Below are 23422 nucleotides of genomic sequence, written 5' to 3' on the forward strand. Positions count from 1 at the left end.
CAGTCAGATATTACCTATGTTGCCTTACTACTAGACATACAAAAATTTTAATAAGGTACATGTCTTTCCGTCGTACTTAAAAAGTGCTTTTTTATGAAAACTTTCATAATCATGCACTTTGCCTAGTGACAGCTTTATTGATCACTTGAACTTTATCACTTTCTTATAAAAGTAAAACTTCTCTCCACATTTTTATGACTCTCACTGGACTATATGTATATATTTTTTTGGTTATCCTCCAGGACTCGTCGAATTTGCTGAAGTTTTATTTCATTCTAGCTTTAAATCTTGCCCCCTAACTTTCTGGCATCACTGTTACTATGCGAGCTTCACCACAAGCACACATGTAATGTAATATACCCCTTATGTAATACCTCCTAGTAGGGTCTTTAAGGTAAATAACTGAAAAAAAGAATGAAATGAAAATGCATTGCAGTAAATGTCCCTTGAGGGCAAACTGCATGCCAACACATTTTTGCCAAGGTCTTGCCATCAGAGTGTGTGGAATGGGGTAGTCCAATAAATGTAGATTATTTTTTTTATCGGAAGCAAGTCAAATTAAATAAAGGAAACTCTTGTATACATAAAAATATGGGTAAACAACATCTTAAAGCTGAAAGCAAGGCATTCGAGGAACCAAATATTTAGTTGTGTAAGCAGGGAAAAAAAAATTATGGGGTTTTATGTGCCAAAACCACTTTCTGATTATGAGGCACACCGTAGTGGAGGACTCCGGAAATTAACGTGCACCTAAAGCTAAGGACACGGGTGTTTTTGCATTTCACCCCCATCGAAATGCGGCCGCCGTGGCCGTTGTGTAAGCAGGAGTGAGAACAAAAATGACACCTTTGATTTCAACATGAAAACAAGACATTTAAGGCCACTGTGTTCTGCTTACCCAGTGGATGTGTTGCAGTAATGTGGCAAGGCAGCACGTGACAATGCAATCCCGCTCAGTAAACTATTATGATGCTGCCAGGCACAGCTACTAAAAAAATTGTGAGCAGCTTGTCATCATGCAAAAGAGAAGGTGCAGCCTTTTTATTTTTCTTTGGCAGAGTCCCAGAGAGCACCGAACAACAAGCATGGAATCCTTACTAAACTTGTTTCAATAAATAAGTCAAAAGCGGCTACATATAACACAAAGACACTGTGAAGTGGCAGGTGAAATGTTCTAACAAAGGCTAACAAATTCATCCACCTTAAAAATTAAGCACAAGAGTTAAAAGCCGGAGGTAAGTGTATAAAGACTAGATTGGCGACAAGTTGGCTTTTTGAATGGCTGACAAATCGGGATGCCAGAAGTCAACGATGAGCACTAGCCGCAAGCTGTCCCCTTCGTGCCAAACTTCATGCTCAAAAGAGTCGTCAAACATCAGCACATTGCCTTCTTTCCATTCCCTGAAGAGAGGACAAAATTGAACAGTATGAGTGGATTCCAGCACATAATGTAAGAGTGCACATGAATTAATGAAATATGCTTGATTAATTATATTAAAGGTCCTGAAGCAAAATTGGGGCTTTCAGAGGTGCGGAAATTTGGGGCATCAGATTACTATCAGTCACTTGTTACTCTTTAAAGTGCACTCAGTGCCCCGTACATGAGCATTCTTACTTTCCATCACCACCAGGATGTTGCCATCCTGGCAATAAAATCAAACCCAAGAAGCAGTATGCCATACCCAGTGAGTCACTGCAACTGGTAGAGTGCAAAACACAGTACAGGCATGGTATGTAAACAAATATGTGAACAAATGGCAAATTAATTCCTCTCTGAAAGTCATCTCAACATACAGTAATCCCTCGTTATAACGAAGTCAGCGGGACAGCTAAAACATTCTTTATAAGTGGTAATTCATTAAAAGCGACCACTCAAGAAAAGCTAAAGCAGTCAAACTTTAATTGTGCCACAAATCCGAGAAAGTCAAAATACAATGTATTCAGTGAAGCAAAACTTTATTCAGGTGCAAAAAAGGCAGTGAGCATTGGCTGTTTCAAGTTCTTACCGGGTACGAGCAACCCCTGCTTTAATTTTACCAAGCATTGCACGAGGCCATGGTCCCTGCCCATGCATTCAACCTTATTTCGCAGCAGGCGTAGGTACTCCACTGTCTGCACCATAGTTGGCACTTGACGTGGCTCTTTGTCCACCAGCTCTCTGTCCCACCAACAGTGTCAATTAGTATCTCCGCATTCACCACTGAGGCAACCATGGGAGCAGCAGCATCAGCCAACACGAATGTCTCGAAGTCGCCTTCTACGTCTTGGCCAGCGATATTATTAACAGCCTCGTACAGATCGCTGCAAGTCCAGTCATCGTCAGGGTGGTCATCGTAGGGGTCACTGACGATGGTGTGCAAAAAGCTGGCACACGCAAAGCAGTTGGCGACCTCTGAAGGTGCAAGTTGATTCCATAAAAAGTTTAACAAATGGATCGCAACAAGAAAATCAATGTTGTACCTCTTGCGGGCGTCATATTCTGTGAGCATGCGCGGCAAAAGAGCCTCGCGGTATAGCTTTCGGGTGGTCTCATTGATGCCCTGATCCATCGGTTACAGTACCGCGATTGTGTTTGCAGGCAAAAATTCTACAGAGACAGCCTTGAGGTTGTCGATCTTCCCATGGCTCAAACAATTGTCAATTATGAAAAGCGCTTGCTGATTATTTAGGTTGAACCGTCTATCCAGAAAGCGCACGTAGTCTTCAACAATAGCAGAAGTCATCTATGCTCGCTTGTTACTCCTGTAAATGCATCCCTTGCGAATAGTTGCATTTAGGAAATACTGCGGCTTCTCCACCTTCCCCAGTATCAACAAGGAAAGATTGTCCTCGCCTGTTGTATTGGCACCAAACAGCACCGTTGACGTGCTCCTTGCTCTGTTGTCCTCCGAATGAGGATCCGTCAGCGGCAGTGAACATTCAATTCGGTACCATCTTGTAGAAAAATGCAGCCTCATCTACGTTGTAGATGTCTTTGTCTTCTGTGAACCTTGTCTTTGTCAAGGTTCACGGCTGCACTTTCGCCAACGATCTACTTTGAGGTCATGCCATGTCGTTTCTTGAACTGCTCAAGCCAGTCACTGCTGCACTTGAAATCTGTATGGCCCATTTGGAGGGTGAGAGCTTCGGCTTTTGCAATAAGTGCAGGTCCATGTATGGGGATATTTGCATTCCTGGCGTTCTTCAGCCACTGTAGAAGTGCACCTTCCACTTCGGGGTATTTCGAATTGCGATTCCTCTTTCTCTTTGCCGAGAAACTCTTTTCAAAGCCATCCAGCACAGTTTCCTTGTTCTTCAGTACAGTTGATAAAGTAGCTGGCGGTATGCCGAATTCCTTCGCGATGTCAGTTTTCTGCTGGCTGCCTTTTTCCACGCTTTTTATCAGCAAAACTTACTGCTCTAAAGTCAGACACTTTAGCCTGGAGACTGACGAGGCCATTTATCACTGTAGACCATAAAGGCACACACAAGGCACACCTAACGAAGCACTTCAAATAACACACAATCACATCGCCTACAGCATGGATCCAAACGCACATGCCATTGGCATCAAAGTGACTGAACGCAGCGGGCGATGCTTTAAAATGTCGTCACGGCATCTCACTTACCTCGTCAGTGTGTGCTGGTGATGGTGATGGTTGCAATGGAGGGCTTGGCATCGGCTTCACGTGTAGTGGAAGAAAGGCGATCGTAGTTGTGGAGACCAAGAAGCAGGAACCGCGGAAGGACACCCGTTGGGAGGGCAGGCCGGAAGAGGGCAGGCAGGAAGAGGGCAGCTTTGGAGGACCAGCAATGTTGAAACTGGCAGCGAGGAAGCGAGGAGTTGACATGAAGGAAAGTGAGAGGAGTGACTGGTGTGCAAAAGGCTTGCAGACTGGAGACGGTATGAGGAGGGGAAGGCAGTGGCCGCTTTTATAGACTGGGTCCGAAGGTCATGGAAGACTACGAGAGTATCATGCTGGAAAGCACCGCAAATGCATCATGCTGGAAAGCACCGCAAATGCCGTGGCTCAAGCCTGAGGTTGTGTTTGTTGTGCTTATTTTTTAGACTGTTTGTCTTAAGTCAGATGGCGCGAATCGAGCATGACTGACTTGAGAAAATTGCCGAGGAAACACCAGCTTGCGTTGACCCGCCATGTTGACAGCTTGACTCGCCGCTTGTGACGCTTGGATTTTTCATGTTTTTGGCAAGCTATCGGTCAATTTGCACTATCAAAAGTGCAACGAAGGTAGGGCGGTGTTTTATTGCAGTGCAGGCCAATTATGGTGAGCGGTGAGCAAATTTTTGAACTGGCTTCCCCACAGTCGTGTTCCCGATTTGTTAACGTAGCTCCTTGCATCGAACATGGCACTTATAATCAAAGGGACACTTCTTTTGTGCTTTTCGGCATGTTTCAGCACCGGAAGTTCTCTTTAGAGCAGTAAAACTTTGCTCATCGAGCGCATCCCATGGAATGCAACAGGTCCGCCTGCGGTCTTTTGGCCACTTTTCTGGCATCACAAAGCGTCAGGAAAACTTTATTTTCCTGTGGATTCTATCATGGGGGACACCAGTGATGCGATGTCAACCGAGAATAACAGTTCACGCGTCAGGCACTCTGCACCATTGCATTTGACAGCTTCCGGTCACTCCGCAGTAAACAGCTGGGAGAACTCGGCACTCGCTTGGTACCCCTTTACGAGGCGGTCATCGGTCGTGGGTTTGGTACTTTCGTGGCCTGTTCTGTGCCTGCATGGGAGTAATTCGTCGGTGGTATTAAGTTGACACTGCATGCGCAAAATGGTCGCCGCCAATGGGCGGCGGCAGAAGCCATTTCGAATAAAGCAATATTTCAAGTAAAGTGATTTTTGTTATAATGAGGGATTACTGTGCTTTAATTATACCAGCAACACTATGCTACCTTGTCTCATTGGCAACTCGGATGCGAACTTTCGGTGGCACTACAAGTCCAAGGTGTGAGCGAAGCCTGCAGTTTGTTGGCCCCACATGTGCCCAAACGTGGGTGCCTGGGTGCATGACTGAAAATTTTGCCTGGAACGAGACGCAAAAGTTAGTCACCTTCTTCAAGGGGAAGAGACACAGGGATGCTGCATACATTAAATGCAAATGGCACACATAGAGTGTTGTCATGTTATGATAATCATGTTGAGCACTACAATACAATGACCTGTATTTTTATTCTAGTAACATTTATACAAAGATTTTGAGATTACCGCCGCTTTGTTGTCGCTCAGATTTAACTATCAGGTTGTGTTTGTATTTTTTGGCCTGAATCATTGCTTGCCATCTTTGTACAGGAGAAAAAGTTCGCTGATGATTATGGTACTCCTTAATGCGAAGTTTGAGCGCAGCTCTATAAATATTTTAATTTTGCGTGCCAATATTTTGTATTGTCATGTGGTAGTAACGGGTCAAGAACACAGTAGCAAAACTGTGAATGGCAAGACTAACTCTTTATTGGGTGAACCTGTTCCCAGAAAAACAGGCTACACTCAAAGCACAACGATAACAGCGAACAGAGTCTGTGATCATCGAAAATCTGATCAGCTGGTCAAGCACATCGGCTTTTGTACACGAGTCATCGAAGGTTCCAGAGTAATCACTGGTGCATGCGTGTCTTCCAGAAAGTTCTACACAATTTGCGTTGCACGTACATGCAATCAGATTACACAAGGTTTGGCGATAACAGGTAGTGGATAGAACCATTGATAACATTCGAGAAACTTCTGATGCATGCAGGCACGTGCTGTGCCGAGCAATAACATTTGTTAGACGATGAAATGCGATCACACGATAAAGGTAAAGAATACACGTGTCAATACCCACTCCTCAAAGAGCATCGTCCCGATGCTACAAACATAACAGGAAAGCGAAAAAACAAAAGCACGTTTAGCAAAGAAAAAGTAACAGTGAAATAGAGCTCCAAATTTGTCAGCACTTGCAGAATGGCTTAAGCCACACAACATGTACTATTTCAGGTCATGAGCGGCGCCACTGTGATAGTGAAATACCATCTGATACGACGTCATAGTCCAGTGCGCCAATTCGTCAGATGATGCTGAGTCCGAAGTAGCATCGCAGAAGTTTGTCACTAAGAACTCGTCGACATATTAAGGTCCAAACCCAAACACGGTTGCTGGGCTGGTACTCCACGTATCGTCGTCGGAGGTTGTAGTGCTGGCTGTCGGTCCTCTGCTGATTCTCTGTGCAGGCGGGCGAGCTGTCGGGCTTCTTCAGCGCACTGTAGATATGCGGCGATGTCAAGATTCTCTTTGTCGTGACATTCAGCAACATGGCGTAGAGAGTTGTCATCGGGTTCCTTCCGTAAACCAGCTTGAACGGCCCAATCTGCGCTGTTTCTTGCACCGCTGTGTTGTAAGTGAAAGTTACGTACAGCAAGACGGCATCCCACATCTTGTGCTTGACGTCGATGTACACTGCAACATTGCCAGCGAGGGTCTTGTTCAGCCACTCCGTAAGACTATTCGTCTAGGGGGGGGGGGGGGGGGGGGGTAGGCAGTTGTCCTCCTGTGGTTGTCTGCCTGTATTGCAAAATGGCTTAGGTGAGCTCTGCAGTGAAGGCTGTTCCTCTATCGGTGAGGAGGACTTCTGGGGCACCATGTCGCAGCAGGGTGTTCTTGACAAAGAATTTAGCAACTTCGCCCGTACTACCTTCAGGCAGAGTTTTTGTTTCGGCCTATCGAGTAAGGTAGTCGGTAGCCACAACGATTAGCTTATTTCCATATGTTGACGTCAGAAAGGGTCCCAACAAATCCATCCCTATCTGCTGGAATGGCCGGCAAAGAGGTTCAATCGTCTGTAGTAATCCCGTTGGCCTTGTCGGTGGTGTCTTGCATTGCTGACAGTCTCGGCGTGTCTTGATGTAATGGGCAATGTCGGCGGTCAGGCACGGCCAGTAATACCATATTAACTCGATCCTAATGCGCCCTTGATCGTGACGTGCACCCGGTTGCCATGACTTAAAGAAAGAAAAGTCCTTTACAGTACCGCGCATCTCATTCTTTCATAGAGAAATACAACTTTCACTCATTTAGAAAAAACAAAGATTTATTCCCAACGCACTGAAGTTGCAATAAATAAAAAAGTCACAGTTTCACATGAAAGGCGAAGCATCGATTATGATAGCAAATTAGTAGACAGCTATACAAAAAGTAAGGATAGTAGTTTTATCGGCCGTATGAACTTTTAAACATTTGCTTACTAACTAAATTAATAAGCATGGTGTCACGCGCACACAAGCATGAACATGTCTCCCTCAATGACCGCGGAAACTCTTTAAACGCTGGAGTGAGGAAGTGCGGCAGCAGGAGCGAGAGAATTGACCTTTGTGCGACCTCTCGCTTTGACGCAAGCTAAGTGACGAGAACACAGCGGGGTGAGCCTAGATGTGTGGACTCTTGTCTCTGCCGCAGATCCCTTTCAAGATAGGGGCTGCGCGGCCGCACCGTACGTAGCAGCCGCCGATGTAGAACGTCTCTCCTGTTAGCGCGTCCCGCACGCAAGTTTCGGGAACTCCGAATGCCCATGATGCGGCCCGATTTCCGTCCGTCTCTGCTCTGCACATGTGATCGCTTGCCTTTCAGTTACGGCATCATGATGAACTCGGCATGTCTTTGCAGTCGGCACTTCCATGTTGATAGAGAAAACACAGAAAACAGGAAGACAAACGGTGGACTGACTGACTTAAGCACACTTACTACAGCGCATGGAGGAAGCTATGGCAGCTAGGCTCAAAGCACGTACGAGGTGGCCATCTTGAAATGCCGATGGCGATATGGTAATGCAGATTTAAGGTTGTACTTGATTCTAAAGCGCACGAAATTTTTGGACCCGTTTTATCGGAAAAAGTAGTGCGCGTTAAATTCGAGTAAATACGGCCTTTCCTGTTACAAAAACATTGAAAGCTATAAACAGACAGGACGAAAAGAAGCAACACACACCACACACGCTCACTCACAACTGATACGTAATGTACTTATGGAAAAAATACATGTATAAAAAATGGAGGCGCGATACATGTCAAGACAAGGTACAAAACAAGCATACATCCAAGGCACGTGCTAACATTGATTAACAAAACTAAATTCTTTGTCATGCAGTAATAAGGATGGTTGGCTTACAAAGCAGTGTTCTTAGTGATATGATAGGCTTCTGAGATTTCTCGTGTGGTTTGGTTAGGGTAATGGAACAATATGAGCGTATTTTTGAAGATGCGTTTACACGGACACGATTTACAATGTGAGGCAAGATGAGAGGATGATGTGCCGTTTAATGAATTTTTGTGTTCTCTGAGGCGTACATTGACACATCAGCCTGGTTGGCCAATGCACATATGACCACAGCTTAGGGGAATCTTGTATACTGCTTCTGAGACACAACCAACAAAACAATTAACATGTTTCTGGATGCATTTTCTATCACCCAATGACATGGCCTGTGCCCTTCTGTGCACAATGGAAGAAATACGACTAAGCCTCTGTGGTGCAGAAAATGCCACCCAACGCCATAACACCTTGCCACATTTTTTAGGCCGTGTGAATTTTTATGTACATAAGGAATAGCTGCCAATTTATTGTTTGCTTCATTTTGATCAGAAGGACGGTGCCCGCAATTTCCTGCCTTACAATGCGCATGAGCTTTTCACAAACTGATATGATGAGGAGCATAGGGTAACCTGCCGCCTTAAGGCGTTCCACTTGCATTTAAAAACTCATGCTCAGCTTGTGCACACAACTTTTTTCCCAGGCCGCGCGTAAGCATGACAGAACAATTCCGTGCTTTACAATTTTTTAGTGCCCCAACAAGAACTCTAAAACTGTTTTTGTAGATGGTGGATTGTACTGCCAGCAAACATGATCTGCACCAAAATTCATGCACACATCAAGAAAATGCAATTTATAGTTACTCGACACCTCAGAGGTGAATTTTATACCCATGCCTTCTCTTTCAAAGCAAACAACAATGTCTTCATTATTGTGCGACACACGTGGTTTGTCAATAAAAATCGAATAATCATCCACATATCTGAAGACTGATACACCCTCCTGAAGTTTCACGTTTACAGCGCTGTCTACCGCGTCAAGAAAAATAAAACTTAATATTGGTGCCACGCAAGAGCCTATACAAACACCTGATTTCTGCACGTACAGTTTTCTGTGCCAAAGCACGAAGGTAGACGTTAATAGGTTGAAATTTCTAAGAAGGACTCAACCAAAATACTTTTCCTGCATCCTCGATGCCATCCGAGAGAATCCGAGGTGCCCAGAGGTCGGATTATCATGTAGGGCGTGCAGTACTTCTGGATGCAGTGCTGAGGGAACAAAAAGAAAGTAGTTGGCGAGGACTGGTCAGAAGTTCTTTACGAGGACGTTGTTCTGCAGGTAAAACGAAGACAATCCTTGCCTAAATGGCCTACGGACAACGTTGCTGTTACCTTCCAAATACGCAACCAAGTTTTTTAGCTCTGGGTCTGCTCGTTGCTGTTCAGCGAAGTCTTCCACACTTATTGTTCCTAGGATGGTGCCGTCATACTCATCGTCTTGCGGCGGCGGGTCAGTGGGGCGCGTGATAGGCAGTCGGCATTAGAGTGCTTCCAGCCGGATTTGTAGACGATGGTTCTGTCAAATTCCTGGAGTCTCAGACTGCATCGTGCAAGGCGTCCTGAAAGGTCCTTCAAATTTGCCAGCCAACACAAGGCGTGGTGGTTGCTTATGACTTTAAAGGGCCTGCCATAAAGGTTGGGGCAGAATTTCGTGGTAGCCCAAAATGATGGCAAGGCATTACTTTAACGTTGTAGCATAATTGGTTTCCACTTTCGACAGTGACCAACTAGCGTAAGCAATGACCCTTTCAAATTTGTCTTTCATTTGGACGAGGAAGGAGCCGAGGCTTAAGCTACTTGTGTCGGTGTGGATATCACCTTTGGTGTCGGCGCCTTTGTTGAAGTGGGCGAGCACTAGTGGGGACTACAGGTGCTGTTTAAGCTCTTGCAAGGCTTCAGCTCGCAGCGCAACCCACTTGAAATTGACATCAGATTTCGTGAGAAAAGGTAATGGCTCGTTGATGTGCGAAAAGTTCTTGATGAAGCGTCTGCAATAGGCACACAAGCCAAGGAATCTACGCACTGCCTTCTTGTCAGTGGGCTGTGGGAATTTAGCGATGGCAGATGTCTCCTGCGGATCAGGGCGCACTCCAGATTTGCTGATGATGTGGCCCAGAAACAGAAGCTTGTCATAGGCGAAGCGGCACTTTTCCAGCTTCAGAATGAGCCCTGATGACTTGATGGCCTCTAGTACTGTCCCAAGCCGCCTAAGGTGATTGTTGAAATTCCCGGCGTATACGATGACATAGTCTAAGTAAACAAAACAGGTCTGCCACTTCAACCCTGCTAACGCTGTGCCCATCACGTGCTGAAATGTTGCAGGTGCCGAGTACAATCCGAATGGCATGACCTCGAAATCATAGAGCCTGTCCGTTGTAATGAAGACGGTCTTCTCATGATTCCGCTCGTTGATTTCTATTTGCCAGTAGCCAGTCTTGAAATCCATCTACGAGAGGTACTTAGCGTTGCAGAGCTGATCTAATGCATCGTCTATGCGTGGGAGGGGGGTATACATCCTTCTTTGTGATCTTGTTCAATCGAGGATAACCGACACAGAAACGCAGGGTTCCGTCCTTTTTCTTCACCAAGACGATAAGCTCGTGGGTTTTTCGACAGCTGGATGATGTCGTCGCACAGCATTTCATCGACTTGTTGCCTTATAGCTTCATGTTCTTGTGTTGAAACTCTGTAAGGGCTCTGGTGGAATGGTCGAGCAAGTTCTTCTGTTATTATAATTTCATAATTTCACAATTTATTTATGTATTAGTAAACATACAGGTAATTACATGTGCGTAGTATACATAAGTATGGGATGTACATTATATATATTATGGGATGTCTTGCAACTGGTGTTTGTTGAATTTTCAATGACATTGAAAAGCAGTCTTTGTATCTTCGGAGAAGACTTTTGAGCTGTTGGTGCTTACTCATGAGGAAACTTGGATTTATGTTGAAGTCTGGTTAGGGAACTATGGTCGTCGAGGTAGATGCGACAGAATCCGAGAGGACAAATGCAGTGCTGGTTTCCACAATTTGCTCGATGTACGCAATCGTCGTGCCCTTGCTGATGTGTTTGAACTCCTGGCTGAAGTTGGTAAGCATCACTTCCACTTTCCCTTTGTGCAGTTGAGCGATCCCTCTTGTGACGCAAATATCACGATCGAGCAGTAGACGTTGGTCGCCCTCGATGACACCTTCTACGTCCGCGGGTGTTTCGATGCCGACAGAAATAACAATGCTGGAGCGAGGCAGAATGCTCACTTGATCTTCGAGCACACTCAAGACGTGGTGAGTATGATAGCTCTCTGGCTGTATCGCTTGATCTTCCGACAGAGTTATCGACTTCAACTTCAGGTCGATGAATGTGCCATGTTGGTTCAGAATATCCATGCCGAGAATGATGACTCGTGAACACTGTTGGAGGATAACGAAGGTAGCAGGGTAGGCGTGGTCTAACACTGATTCTGGCCATGCAGATTTCAGTCGGTGTTATCAGGTGTCATCCAGCTGTCTGGATTTGAGGATCTTCCCACGCAGTCTTAACTTTCTTCCACTGGGCAGCGATGGGTCCACTCATGACGGAGTACCTGGCTCCAGCATCTACTAATGTGGTGACTGCGTGGCCGTAGAGAAGTAGGTCGAGATCGGTGGTTCTTTGTCTTGCGTTGCAGTTCAGTCTTGGCATCGAACCATGGCTGCGTCGCGTTGAAATGTGCCTTGTACGTTGTGCCGTCAGGTCTTCGGTCGGTGCATTCTTTGCTTCCAGGCTTCGTCAGGATGGCGGCGTGTCGTTATGTTATCGAGTTTCTTCAGCATCTTCATCGTCACCGGAGGATCTTCATCATATCGACCAACAGCAACCGCACCTGCATCGATTGCTGCTTTTAGTTTTCCAGTACACGGTCGGCGCTGTAGCGACAGGTAGCCCCCTGGTGACGCGGCGAATCGGATGGTCATCGAGGGTTCCACTGAGTGACGGCGAGGTAGTCAGCGATATCACGTGGCTGTTCCCCTTGCTGTGGGTGGAGCGCGTTCACGGCGAACCCTTGTAGTCCTAAGTCGTGGTATGGGCACCAGCGGTAGACATGTCTGGTTTCCCTGTAGTAATAGCAGAGCGGGCGGTGGTCGGGGGTACGCCAAATGTCTGTCTTCCTCAGGTAGCTGCCCTAGGCAATGGCGGTGGACAATGGCATTAAGGCGTTACAGGGCCCTGGCACCATGGTCGCTGAAGCGGACCTTGACAACGGGCGGTGGCGGCGTAGGTCATTGCTTCCGGCTGGGGTTGCAGCGATGCTGTAACTTCTGGTACTTCTAGTGACCGCTGAAGCTCTTCTTTAACTACGTCAGTGATCGAGGCCACCTAGGGCTGTGACCTTGGGCACAAATTCTGCAGCTCTTCCCGTACGACCGCTCTGATCATCTCGTGCGGGTCATCGGTGCGTAGCGCTTTAGCTTCGACGGAGTTTGTTGTCAGTGCAGGCTAGTTGTACTGCCTGGTGCGCATTTCACATGCCTTCTCGATCGTTGTGGTTTCCGAAACAATTTCAGTGACAGTCTTGGGTGGGTTGCATATCAATCCGGCGAACAGTTGTGCTTTCACAACCCGCATCAAGAACCGAACTTTCTTTTCTTCAGACATGTCGGCGTCAGCGTAGCGGAAGAGGCGAGTCATTTTCTCCGCAAAGATTGTGATGTTCTTGTTTGGCAGCTGCATGCGGGTTTCCAGCAGAGCTTGGGCTCGCTCTTTGCACAGGACGCTCGTGAAGGTCTGCAGGAAGCCATCGCGGAACAGGTCCAATGTAGTCAGGGTCGATTCTTGGTTCTCAAACCACGTCCTGGCGGCGTCTTTCAAGGCGAAGTACACATGCCGCAGCATGTCGTTGGAGTTCTAGTTGTTGAATGCAGCAACCCTTTTGTATGTTTCCAGCCAGTTATCTGGGTCTTGAAATGGTGATCCACAAAAGGCCAGTGGCTCCCTGGGCTGCTGCAGCACCATGCCTAGGGACACTGGGGCTGCCATCGTGGTTGTAGACCTGCCCACGATCTTCTTGGTTGTCTCATGTAGAAGTCCATGTTCCGGGGGCAGGCGTTTCCATGGTAAAAGTCCATGTACCGGGGGCAGGTGTTTTATAGCATGCGTCTTGCTCGATGGACCGGGACAACGTTGGTGTTTTCTTCGCAGTCCGGGCTTTGATCACGGCTAGTCAGGGGCATCCGGTACATGAATGCACAGCACATCAGATGCCACGCGGTAGTGACGGTCAAGAACACAGTAGCAAGACTGTGAATGGCAAAACTAACTCTTTATTGGGTGAACCTATGCCCAGAATAACAGGCTACACTGAAAGCACAATGATAGCGGCGAACACTGTCGGCGAGCGGCGAAAATCTGATCAACGGGTGAAGCGCACCAGCTTTTATACATGAGCCATCGAAGGTTCCAGAGTAATTGCTGGTGCCCACATGTCTTCCAGAAATTTCTACACAATTCGCGTCACGCATACATGCGATCAGATTACGCAAGGTTCACTCACAACAGACAGCAGATAGAATCATTGATAACATTAAAGAAACTTCCAATACTACATGCAGGCATGTCCTGCGCTGAGCGATAACATTTGTTAGACAGTGAAACGTAGTCACCTGATAAAGATAAACAAGTACACATGTTAGTATTATGATTATAGAGTACATGGTTTATGTTAGGAAGAGAATGCTGTGAGTATCGCACTTTGTTTCCCTACAGAGGACACACGCTACTCTGGCGCTATATTGTAGCCATCGTCGCCGCTCAACCCCTCTTGCGGGGCACTACACTTTTCTTCTCATGCTTTCTTTCCATCTATGAGAAGAGTGGCCCTTCGTCGTGGGGAAATCGTGCCACCAGTGTCAGCGGCGACAACACCCAAGGGAGCATCACATTGAGTCTTACTCGTAGCCGTTCGCCATTGCCCCTTGCAGAAGCAGTGATACACGTCACACATGCTGGTACCACTGACTTATCTCATCCACTGATGCCACGGACGAGCGTAGCCCTCCCCACCTCATGGCACCCTGGCCCCCCTCGGAAGCGCAGACAAGATTGCACACATGCCGTGGCCTCTGGCAATTCAGCACATGTGCAGGCCGTTTCCCCTCTGCTCCTCCTCCACTTCCCTCCTCATGCTTTCCCTGTAGCTTCTTCCTCCACTTTCATCCTTGTGTGCTCTTCTTTCATCTATCGCTGTGCCCTGTGTACTCTTGAATCTTTCACCTGTGCTCGTTTGCTTCGTTACGAGGTATAATGCCGCCGCCGAGGTACGCCGACACAACACGGAGCAGGTGCTTAAGAGCTGCGCTCTAAAAAATGGCGAGAGGGAAGAGGGGGAACCATCACATGGGCATCTTGTCATCAGGGAAGAGAAGCTGCTGCAGAGATGTGGAAAGATTCCACTACCTACCACCACGTAAAAGTGCAGATGAACCAGGCAAAGAATGATGCTATCTGTTTTGTTGAGTGATGCAGACCAAGCATTGTGACCTTGTCGAATATGATTGAAGACAAAACAGTGGCATTTACCAGATCTTCTTTGAAGTTTGTTAGGATGATAATGCAGGTCACTGTACATTTCCTGTTCTCAGTTTTTGTGCAGTAGATTGCACTGAATAAAAAAAGAGCTCGTGAACTTCTATTCAGTTTGTGGCGTTGTACTGCCACCAACTACAGCAGAACCTCGTTGATACATTCCCGTTACGTACGTTTTCCCGGCGCCAACGCTTGCAATCGAGAACACAAAAAATGACCCAATAGATTTACGCAAATTTTTTACCGGTACATACGTTCCCGGAAAACACTGTATTTCGGCACCAATGTGCAGTACGTTGCCAAACTGTGATCGTATGATACATTTTCTGGCCGCTAGATCTCGTGTAAACAAGAAAAGACGTGAGGTGCAGACAATCTAGAACAGTATAAAGCCACCTGTCTCACTTGAAAACGACGGCGTGCACAGTTTCTTGTTCCGGTACCAGCAAATCTCTTCCCGTGTCGTCACACATCGCATTCACAGCTATCGCTACCAAACCTATTGCGATAAGCATTTTCACCTATCTGTTTACAGTGCGTGGTGCGTAGTGCCATTGGTAGCATACTGAATGCTTTTAGTAGGCGATAATCCAAACGCACTGCCATTCCCTGTTGCAGGCGGCGTGATGTGACCATCACGTTTCTCTTCGGCTGCATCTGGCATAGCCCACCAGCTCTATTTCACTTTGGTTTCCCGTCGCCATCCTAAAACACCACACAATGGGAAAACAACAAAATGCGTATCGGGTCACCGCAGCACCATTAGCTCAACGTGCTTCGGTGTCACATGCCGCAACGATCTGCACAACGCTTCACATTACGTAGATGTCAACAAGAGTTGAGTATGTAAAATTTTTTAGTTACTTCGGCTCGTACATTTTTCTGGGTAGTACGTTTTTTCTCGTGTTTTCTTATTTTTTTTTTAAATGTATGAATGAGGTTCTATTGTACATAGGTTCTAGTCTTCAAAAAATGAGAAAATTCTGCTATATATGAATTATTGCGTATATGCAGATTTTGTACCGTCATTATTGAGAGGTGATTACGTACTACTTTAAAGAGAAAAATATAATTAAAAATGTTTTGCCAGTAGACCCTAAGGTTCCAAGCTCAGTTTTACTCTCAGTTGCAAGTTCTGCCATCATGGCGTTTCTCCCGGCCGATACATTTGGGGGAAGCACGACTTACCTGTCCTCTTTTACAGCCGGCAGCGTCTGGTATCTGGCCTATGAGTGCACATGTTTTAGGAGCCAATCTGCAGTTCCTCTCAATTTTTTTACCTGAAAGGCGAGACAACGTCTTTGGTTGAGTATATACTGTTTTCTCGTGCCAGTATGAGTATATACTGTTTTCAGTGCCAACATGCATGTGTATCTGATGTGGTGCCTTGTAAGTACAGTCACGGGCACTGGATACAAAATAAAGTCAGGAAATGCGTCAGGAACGCGCTTGGAACGCCGTCGCCCAACGAGTCCTGTCTCCCGCAACTAGCGCTGTTCGGCCCAGCCAAGTGGCCAAGAATGCAACTACGGCTGTCACTGTCGCTCCCATTGCAGCCCGCCCGACGCGGCAGGCTGCATCTTTCTTTTCTTTAAATCCAGCTGCCGTGGTATAGTCAACAGTCATTACGACTGTGATATCCCAGCAAAGAGGTCTGTTATATCGGAAGTCTGTTCCATCCTTAATTAAAGTTGTGGTCTGAAATCAGTGAGAAGGAAACTTGGCATTATCCCTCAAGAGAAAAGTATATAACAGCTGTGTCTTACCAGTACTCACGTACGGGGCAGAAACCTGGAGGCTTACGAAAAGGGTTCTACTTAAATTGAGGATGACGCAACGAGCTATGGAAAGAAGAATGATAGGTGTAACGTTAAGGGATAAGAAAAGAGAAGATTGGGTGAGGGAAAAAAAGCGCGTTAATGACATCTTAGTTGAAATAATGAAAAAGAAATGGGCATGGGCAGGACATGTAATGAGGAGGGAAGATAACCAATGGTCATTAAGGGTTACGGCCTGGATTCCGAGGGAAGGGAAGCGTAGCAGGGGGCGACAGAAAGTTAGGTGGGCAGATGAGATTAGGAAGTTTGGAGGGTCAACATGGCCACAATTAGTACATGACCGGGGTAGTTGGAGAAGTATGGGAGAGGCCTTTGCCCTGCAGTGGGCGTAACCAGGCTGATGATGATGATGATGACATGACTCTAATAGCTAAATTGCTGGCTCCGTAGCACTAAAATTTCACGCAATGGTGGCATTTTGCAGTGGATGCATTTTAATACATATAGCAATAAAACTGATGCAGTAAAACGAAAACCAAACGAAATGACAATGAAGGGATTTGTTTTTACAGCTGGGTGTGCTTTAAAATGGTTCATTATTTTCAGTTTCACATGATTCGAGTCAGCAAAAAAAAAAAAAGAGTATATAATACACCCATTTTCTAGTGAATGCACATAGCGCCAAATGCCTAGATGTACTTGCCTCTTGCAAAAATTTCAAACTGCTTCCAATCTCCAGAGTCCCTCAGGTTCTCAGCTTCTGGTTTAAAACCTCTGTCAGTCATTAGAGAAAGTGCTTCATTTTTTATGTCAATCCAGTGCTTTTCCAGCTCCTGCAGCAAGAGTGAGATTGTCAGTCATAAAATTTGCGACCTGCTTGTGTTCATTCTGTCTGCACCCGCTTTATTCATATCACCAGAAAAAATTCTGGTGATTCTGCTTATTTTGGTTCAATATCCCCTATGATAACCTCAGCTGAAATTTTTTTTTGTAATACAGTTTGTAGAACATGGGGTCTGCAAGGTTACACTGATATCAGTAAAGACAATTTGGGTGTATATTGGTCAATGATGGTACTCTGCAGTCTGTTCGGCCTGAAATGACATTTCCAACCATCATTTTCCCACCTATCCTGCACAATTATATAATTTGGTGCAAGGAAGTCTGCCATATCAATATGGTGTGGCAGGTAAATGAGGGCAGCAATATAGTGTGATGTAGCAGTAGTGCAGACATGAGATCACAAAATAAGGTCATAAAGTGAACTTTATCTTAATTAAAAAGCTCCAAAAGCATGGGTACTTAAGATGGCTTGCATTTCTATTTGAGCATTTGAAGTAACCAGTAATTTTCTATACTATCCTTACCCTGTATACTGGTTACTTCAGGTAAGGGAAATCTCACATTTAGTGCTTTCAAATATGGCATGAAATAACCTATGTTATTTCAAGGATGCACAACATTTAGCTAAAGGTATGCTTACAACTACTAAATTTTGTGTACTAATGGAAGAAGGGGGTCTCACTAAAAAAGAAAAAGGAACATTATTCATACAGCCTTGTAGATAAAGCACACTGCAGCACTTGAAATTTCATATCTAGTAAACGAAATCTAAATTTCGCTACAGGATGATAATTTCTAAGTTTTACAGAATTTTTTAAATTGTCAGTGGCAGATACACTCGAACCTTGTTATAATGCAATGGGAAATAACAAAATAAGATATAACGAAGTAAATGAAATTCTGCTTGAAATCTCCTTAGAGATTCATGTACAGTAATTCCTCGTTATAATGAAATCGCTTTACTCGAAATATCGCTTTATTTGAAATTTCTTCCGCACCCAACTCAAACACATGCATTTTAAGCCGCATTATTTGAACCGCACGAAGAGCTTAACCCGCTTAGAGCGAAGTGGCGAGCGGAGGCATCGCCGCCGCCTAGTGGCGGTAACCCTTTTGCACATGCAGTGTCGAATTAATACCACCAACGAATTAGCCTCATGCAGGCACAGAACAGGCCACAGAACAGGCCAAAAAATACCAAACCCATGTCCGATAACTACCTAGTAATGGACACCAAGCGAGGGCCGAGTGTGACAAGCATATGACGGCCCGCCAGGTTTGGCGGGCAACACTGCTCACCGCATCAAATAAACACCTGATGAGCACAGCTTCTCAACGAACAGTCACCGTTTACCACCACCACACTGCAGAGCGTCACTCTGACAGGAGGTGCCTTCCCCCCTTCCCCCCCCCCCTCCTCGTTCACGCACCCGGGTGGATTGTGACACTGGCGAGTGCCCACGGATCGACCTACGCCGCACTGAGCGCCGAAACACTGCCCCTTTGTTTCTGCCGTCATGCCGCTGTACGGAAGGCTCGAGCCATTCGAGGGAGATAGGTCCGCCTAGCCAGTCTACAAGGAGCAAGTCCACGTGTTCGTCCGGGCAAATGGCACACATTTTCCTGGCCAGCTGTGGCACTCGCAGCTTCAGTCTCCTGCTCGACCTCCTCAAGTCGGCCACACCACATGTTAAGACGCCGAGTGTGCTGCTCACCATAGTGCGCTCGCATTTCAACCCAGCACCATCCACACTAATGGAGTGGTTCCGCTTCAACAACCGCAGCCGCCGGGAAGGAGAGATTCTTGAGCAGTTCACTACTGCTCTATGAGGGTTAGCGAGGGTGCTGCTGCGGGCTGGACTTCTGAAGGGGCAGTCGAGGGTGCAAGCCAGGTCCCAAGGCGAGGCCTAACATGGTCGGCATGCCGGTGCCATGTGGTCCTGTCCGGCATGCAAACGAGCAGCAATGAGGTGCTGGCAGGAGGTACTACCTGTCCAGCGGACCACGGTGGGCCAGGATGGAAGTTCCTGGCAAAGACCGGAGCTCCCAACTCCAGCGAAGGCCCGGGACAGCACCCTCAGTCAGTAGCCAACTTCTGCTTCAGCTGCTTCAGGAGTGCTGTGGATCAGAGGGCCGGATGCAAGACGTCCAAGGGTGTCTTGCCCATCCGGCCCAGCAGGAGCTCACAGGGGGCACAGCCAGTGACACCGTGGGGCGTGGTCTGGTATTGGAACAGTAACCGAGCAACCTGCGTTCGAAAATTTCCAGCCTGGCTCTTTTTGAGCTTGTCCTTGGTGGTCTGTGCCACCTGCTCGGCTGCACCGTTTAAAGCAGAGTGGTATGGTGGAACCATCATCCGATGGATTTCGTTCTTCGTCAGCCAGGCCAGGTACTCTGCACTGGCGAAAGCAGGACCATCGTCGGACACGATGACGTCCGGCAACCCCTGGGCGGCGAAGACCTGTTGTAGCGCCGCAATGGTCGCGCCTGCTGATGGAGTGGTGACAGGTAGAACCTCCACCCACTTCGAGAAGGCGTCCACCACCACCAGGAAGAAATGGCCCTTGAAGGGCCCCCCAACATCCACACGCAGGCGGGACCACGGTAGGGGTCTCAGTGGGAATGGTGATGGGGTGGTCTCCACATGACGTGAGGCCTGCTGATGCTCCTGGCAGACTTGGCAGCTCTGCACCATGTGAGCGACGTCCTGGTCCAGGCCAGGCCACCAAACGTGGGACCGGGCCACCATCTTTGTCTTTTCCACGTCAGTATGACCCGCATGCAGCAACTGCAGGACTCTGGACTGGAGACTTTGTGGGATCACCACCCTGTAACCCCACAGTAGGCAGCACTGCTGCAGGCTCAGCTCGGCGACCTTGTGGCAATAGGCCCGCTGAACCAACTCCTCCCCTCGGGACACCGCCTTGACCACTTGAGAAGGACTGGGTCCCGGCTGGTCATGGTCATCTGTGATACCGCAGATCTGGAGAGTACCTCCGGGTACGTGTGCTCCAGCATGAACACTTCAGCAGGCTCTGGAATAGCAGCAGGCACCTCTGGCAGGGGCAGGCAGCTCAAGGCATCAGCAGGTCGCAGGTCCTTTCCCGGATGGAAGACCAGCTGGTAGCTGTAGGCAGCCAGCCTCAAGACCCAGCGTACCACTCGAGATAATGCCTGCATGGGAACCACCTTGTCAGCAGCCAGCAGCCCCAACAGCGGCTTGTGTCTGTGACCAAACTTCTGGCCCCACAGGTACTAGTGAAAGCGCTCGACCCCGAAAATGAGGGCCAGGCCTTTCTTGTCCAGCTGGCTGTAGCGTTGCTCTGCAGCATGAAGCCGCCGAGAAGCAAATGACACAGGGCGTTCCTGGCCATCCTTGTCCTGGTGCACCAGGACAGCTCCCACAGTGTACCAGCACTGGAGCATTGGTGATTAGTTCCTTGCTGCGCTGGAAGGCCAGGTCCTGCTCCTTCTTCCAGGCCACTGCTGAACATCTCGAAGCAGAAGATGGAGTGGCTGTAGATGCGCCAACAGGTTCGGCAGGAAACTCCTGTAGAAGTTGATGAGGCCGAGGTAGCTCTGAAGCTTCTTCTTGTTCTGGGGCTTAGGCGCCTTGAGCACAGCATCAACTTTGTGGGGAGCTAGGGCTAGGCCGCCTGGGAAATGACGTGTCCCACATACTCAACACCGGGGGTCAGGAAAACGCACTTTTCCAGCTTGAGCTCGAGACCAGTGCCAGGACACTGTGCAGGTTCTGCAGGTGGTCCCCATTGTCGGTGCTGGTTACTAGGATGCCATCTAAGTACACCGCCACGTGCCTCATGCCCCTGAAGAGGTTGTCCATCTCACTCTGAAGAAAGGCTAGGGCTGAAGCCCTGCCAAACGGTTAGCATGTGTACTGGAAAAGCCCCAAAGTTGTTGATATCATGACATACTTCCGGGAGGAATCCTGAAGCACAAGTGTCTCTGAGGTCAAGCTTTGTGAACTTCTGTACCACGGACAATGCTGACCAAAGATCGTCAATCCAGGGCAGCGGGTACTTCTCGATGGTAGTGACAGGGTTGATAGTAACCTTGAAATCACCGCAGATCCTGACATTGCCGTCTCGCTTGAGGACTGGTACGATGGGAGCGGCCCATTCAGACGTCTTGACAGGCATCAGGATGCCCTCTCGCTGTAACCACTGCAGCTCCTGGGTGACCCTGTCATTCAGGGTGAACGGCAGTGGGTGAGACTTGAAAAAAAGTTGGGCTCCCTCAGGTACATAGATGTCAGCCGTCGTGCCAGTGAATGCAACCCCTGGCTGGAACAGGGACTTTACTCTGGAGCGAACAGAAGCTGTCAAATTCCATGGTGCAGCACGTCCGATGCCCGAACCGTTAACCTTGGTCACAATCCCATCGCTGGTGTCCCCCGTGATAAAATCCACATTAAAATAAAGTTTCCTGATGCTTTGTGATGCCAGAACATCGCTGCCTCTTGGATGCTGAAAAGTGGCCAATAGACTGCGGGAAGACTTGCGCCGTAGCATTCCATGAGGTGCACTTGCTGAGCTAAGTTTTACTGCTCTAAAGAGCACTTCTGGTGCTGAAACATGCTGAAAAGCACAGAAAAAGTGTCCCTCCAATTATAAATGCCATGTTCAATGCAAGGAGCTACGTTAACAAATCGGGAAGACGACCTTAGGGAAGCCAGTCCAGAAATTTGCTTGCTGCTCACCATAATTGGCCTACATCGCAATAAAACACTGCCCTAAGCTTCATTGCACTTTTGACTGTGCAAATCAACTGATAACTTGCTAAAAACATGAAAAATTCAACGGTGCCAGCACCGAGTCAGGCTGTCAACATGGCAGGTCAATGCAAGCTGGTGCTTCCCCGGCCATTTTCTCAAGCCGGTCATGCTCGATTTGCGCCATCCGACTTGGTCTAAATGCATGGTAGGGTCACTGAATTTTTCCTTTTCCTTTTGTCAATGGCGCGGATGCGACGTTGCGCAAACACTGACACTCGAACCATAGAATTAGCACAGTGTCGTCGACAATGGTACGCCTAAAAACTTTCCTTTTGCAAACTTCCAGCTGCACACCTTGGAAAATCTTTTTCCAGTGATCATGCAAAGCCCCTACTGCAAAACCGTTCAGTTTTCACGATCGCGCTGCATACAAACAATGAGCAGCTAATCGTTTCTTGAGCACAACAAACACAACCTCAGACTCAAGCCATGGCATTTGTGGCTCTTTCCAACATGATACCCTTGCAGTCTTCCGTGACCTCCGGACCCCCTCTATAAAAGCGGCCACTGCCTTCCCCTCCTCATACCCTCTCCAGTCTGCAAGCCGTTTGCACGCCAGTCACACCTCTCGCTTGCCTTCATGCCAACTCCTCGCCTCCTCGCTGCCAGTTTCAACATTGCTGGTCCTCCAAAGCTGCCCTCTTCCGGCCTGCCCTCCCAACGGGTGTCCTTCCGCGGTTCCTGCTTCTTGGTCTCCACAACTACGATCGCCTTTCTTCCACTACACGTGAAGCCGATTCCAAGCCCTCCATTGCAACCGTCGCCATCACCAGCATGCATTGACGAAGTAAGCGAGATGCCCTAACAATATTTTGAAGCTTCTGCCTTCTGCGTGGCCCGCCACATTCAGTTACTTTGGCGCCAACAGCACATGCATTTGGATCCGTGCTGCAGGCCATGTGATTGTGTGTTCTTTGTTATGCATGCCTCTCGTGTGCTTTTGTGGTCTACAGTGATAAATGGCTCCGTCAGTCTCCGGGCTAAAATGTCCGACTTTGGAGCAGTAAGTTCTGCTGATAAAGGAAGTGAAAAAAGGGGACTGGGAGAAAACTGATGTCGCGAAGGAATTTGGCATACCGTCGTCTACTTTATCAACTGTATTGAAAAACAAGAAAGCTGTGGTGGATGGCTTTGAAAAGAGCTTCTCGGCAAAGAGAAAGAGGAATTGCAATTTGAAACACCCCGAAGTGGAAAATGCCCTTCTACAGCGGCTGAAGAATTCGAATAGTGCAAATCTCCCCATACATGGACCTGCACTTACTGCAAAAGCCGAAGCTCTCGCCCTCCAAATGGGCCATACAGATTTCAAGTGCAGCAA

At 47.6% G+C, this 23422-nt stretch overlaps 1 protein-coding gene across 3 annotated transcripts in view; it reads right to left on the minus strand.

The window, feature by feature from the left end:
- Nucleotides 1–1008: 1008 nt before the first annotated feature.
- LOC126521217 (aspartyl/asparaginyl beta-hydroxylase-like) overlaps nt 1009–23422 on the minus strand; it is a 68487-nt gene continuing 46073 nt past the window's right edge. Inside the window, exons 11-14 of one of the 3 annotated variants that reach the window (XM_050169843.3) lie at nt 17170–17299; nt 15877–15968; nt 4902–5032; nt 1009–1401 (exon numbers count right to left, since the gene is read on the minus strand). In XM_050169843.3, the coding sequence (XP_050025800.1) occupies nt 1251–1401; nt 4902–5032; nt 15877–15968; nt 17170–17299 (504 nt within the window). In that variant the 3' untranslated portion in view covers nt 1009–1250. The remainder of the gene's footprint in view (nt 1402–4901; nt 5033–15876; nt 15969–17169; nt 17300–23422) is intronic. The other 2 variants (XM_055065799.2, XM_055065798.2) reach the window with 2 other exon arrangements.

Source organism: Dermacentor andersoni, chromosome 6 (genome assembly GCF_023375885.2).
Source record: "Dermacentor andersoni chromosome 6, qqDerAnde1_hic_scaffold, whole genome shotgun sequence".
NCBI classification, from domain to species: Eukaryota; Metazoa; Arthropoda; class Arachnida; order Ixodida; family Ixodidae; genus Dermacentor; species Dermacentor andersoni.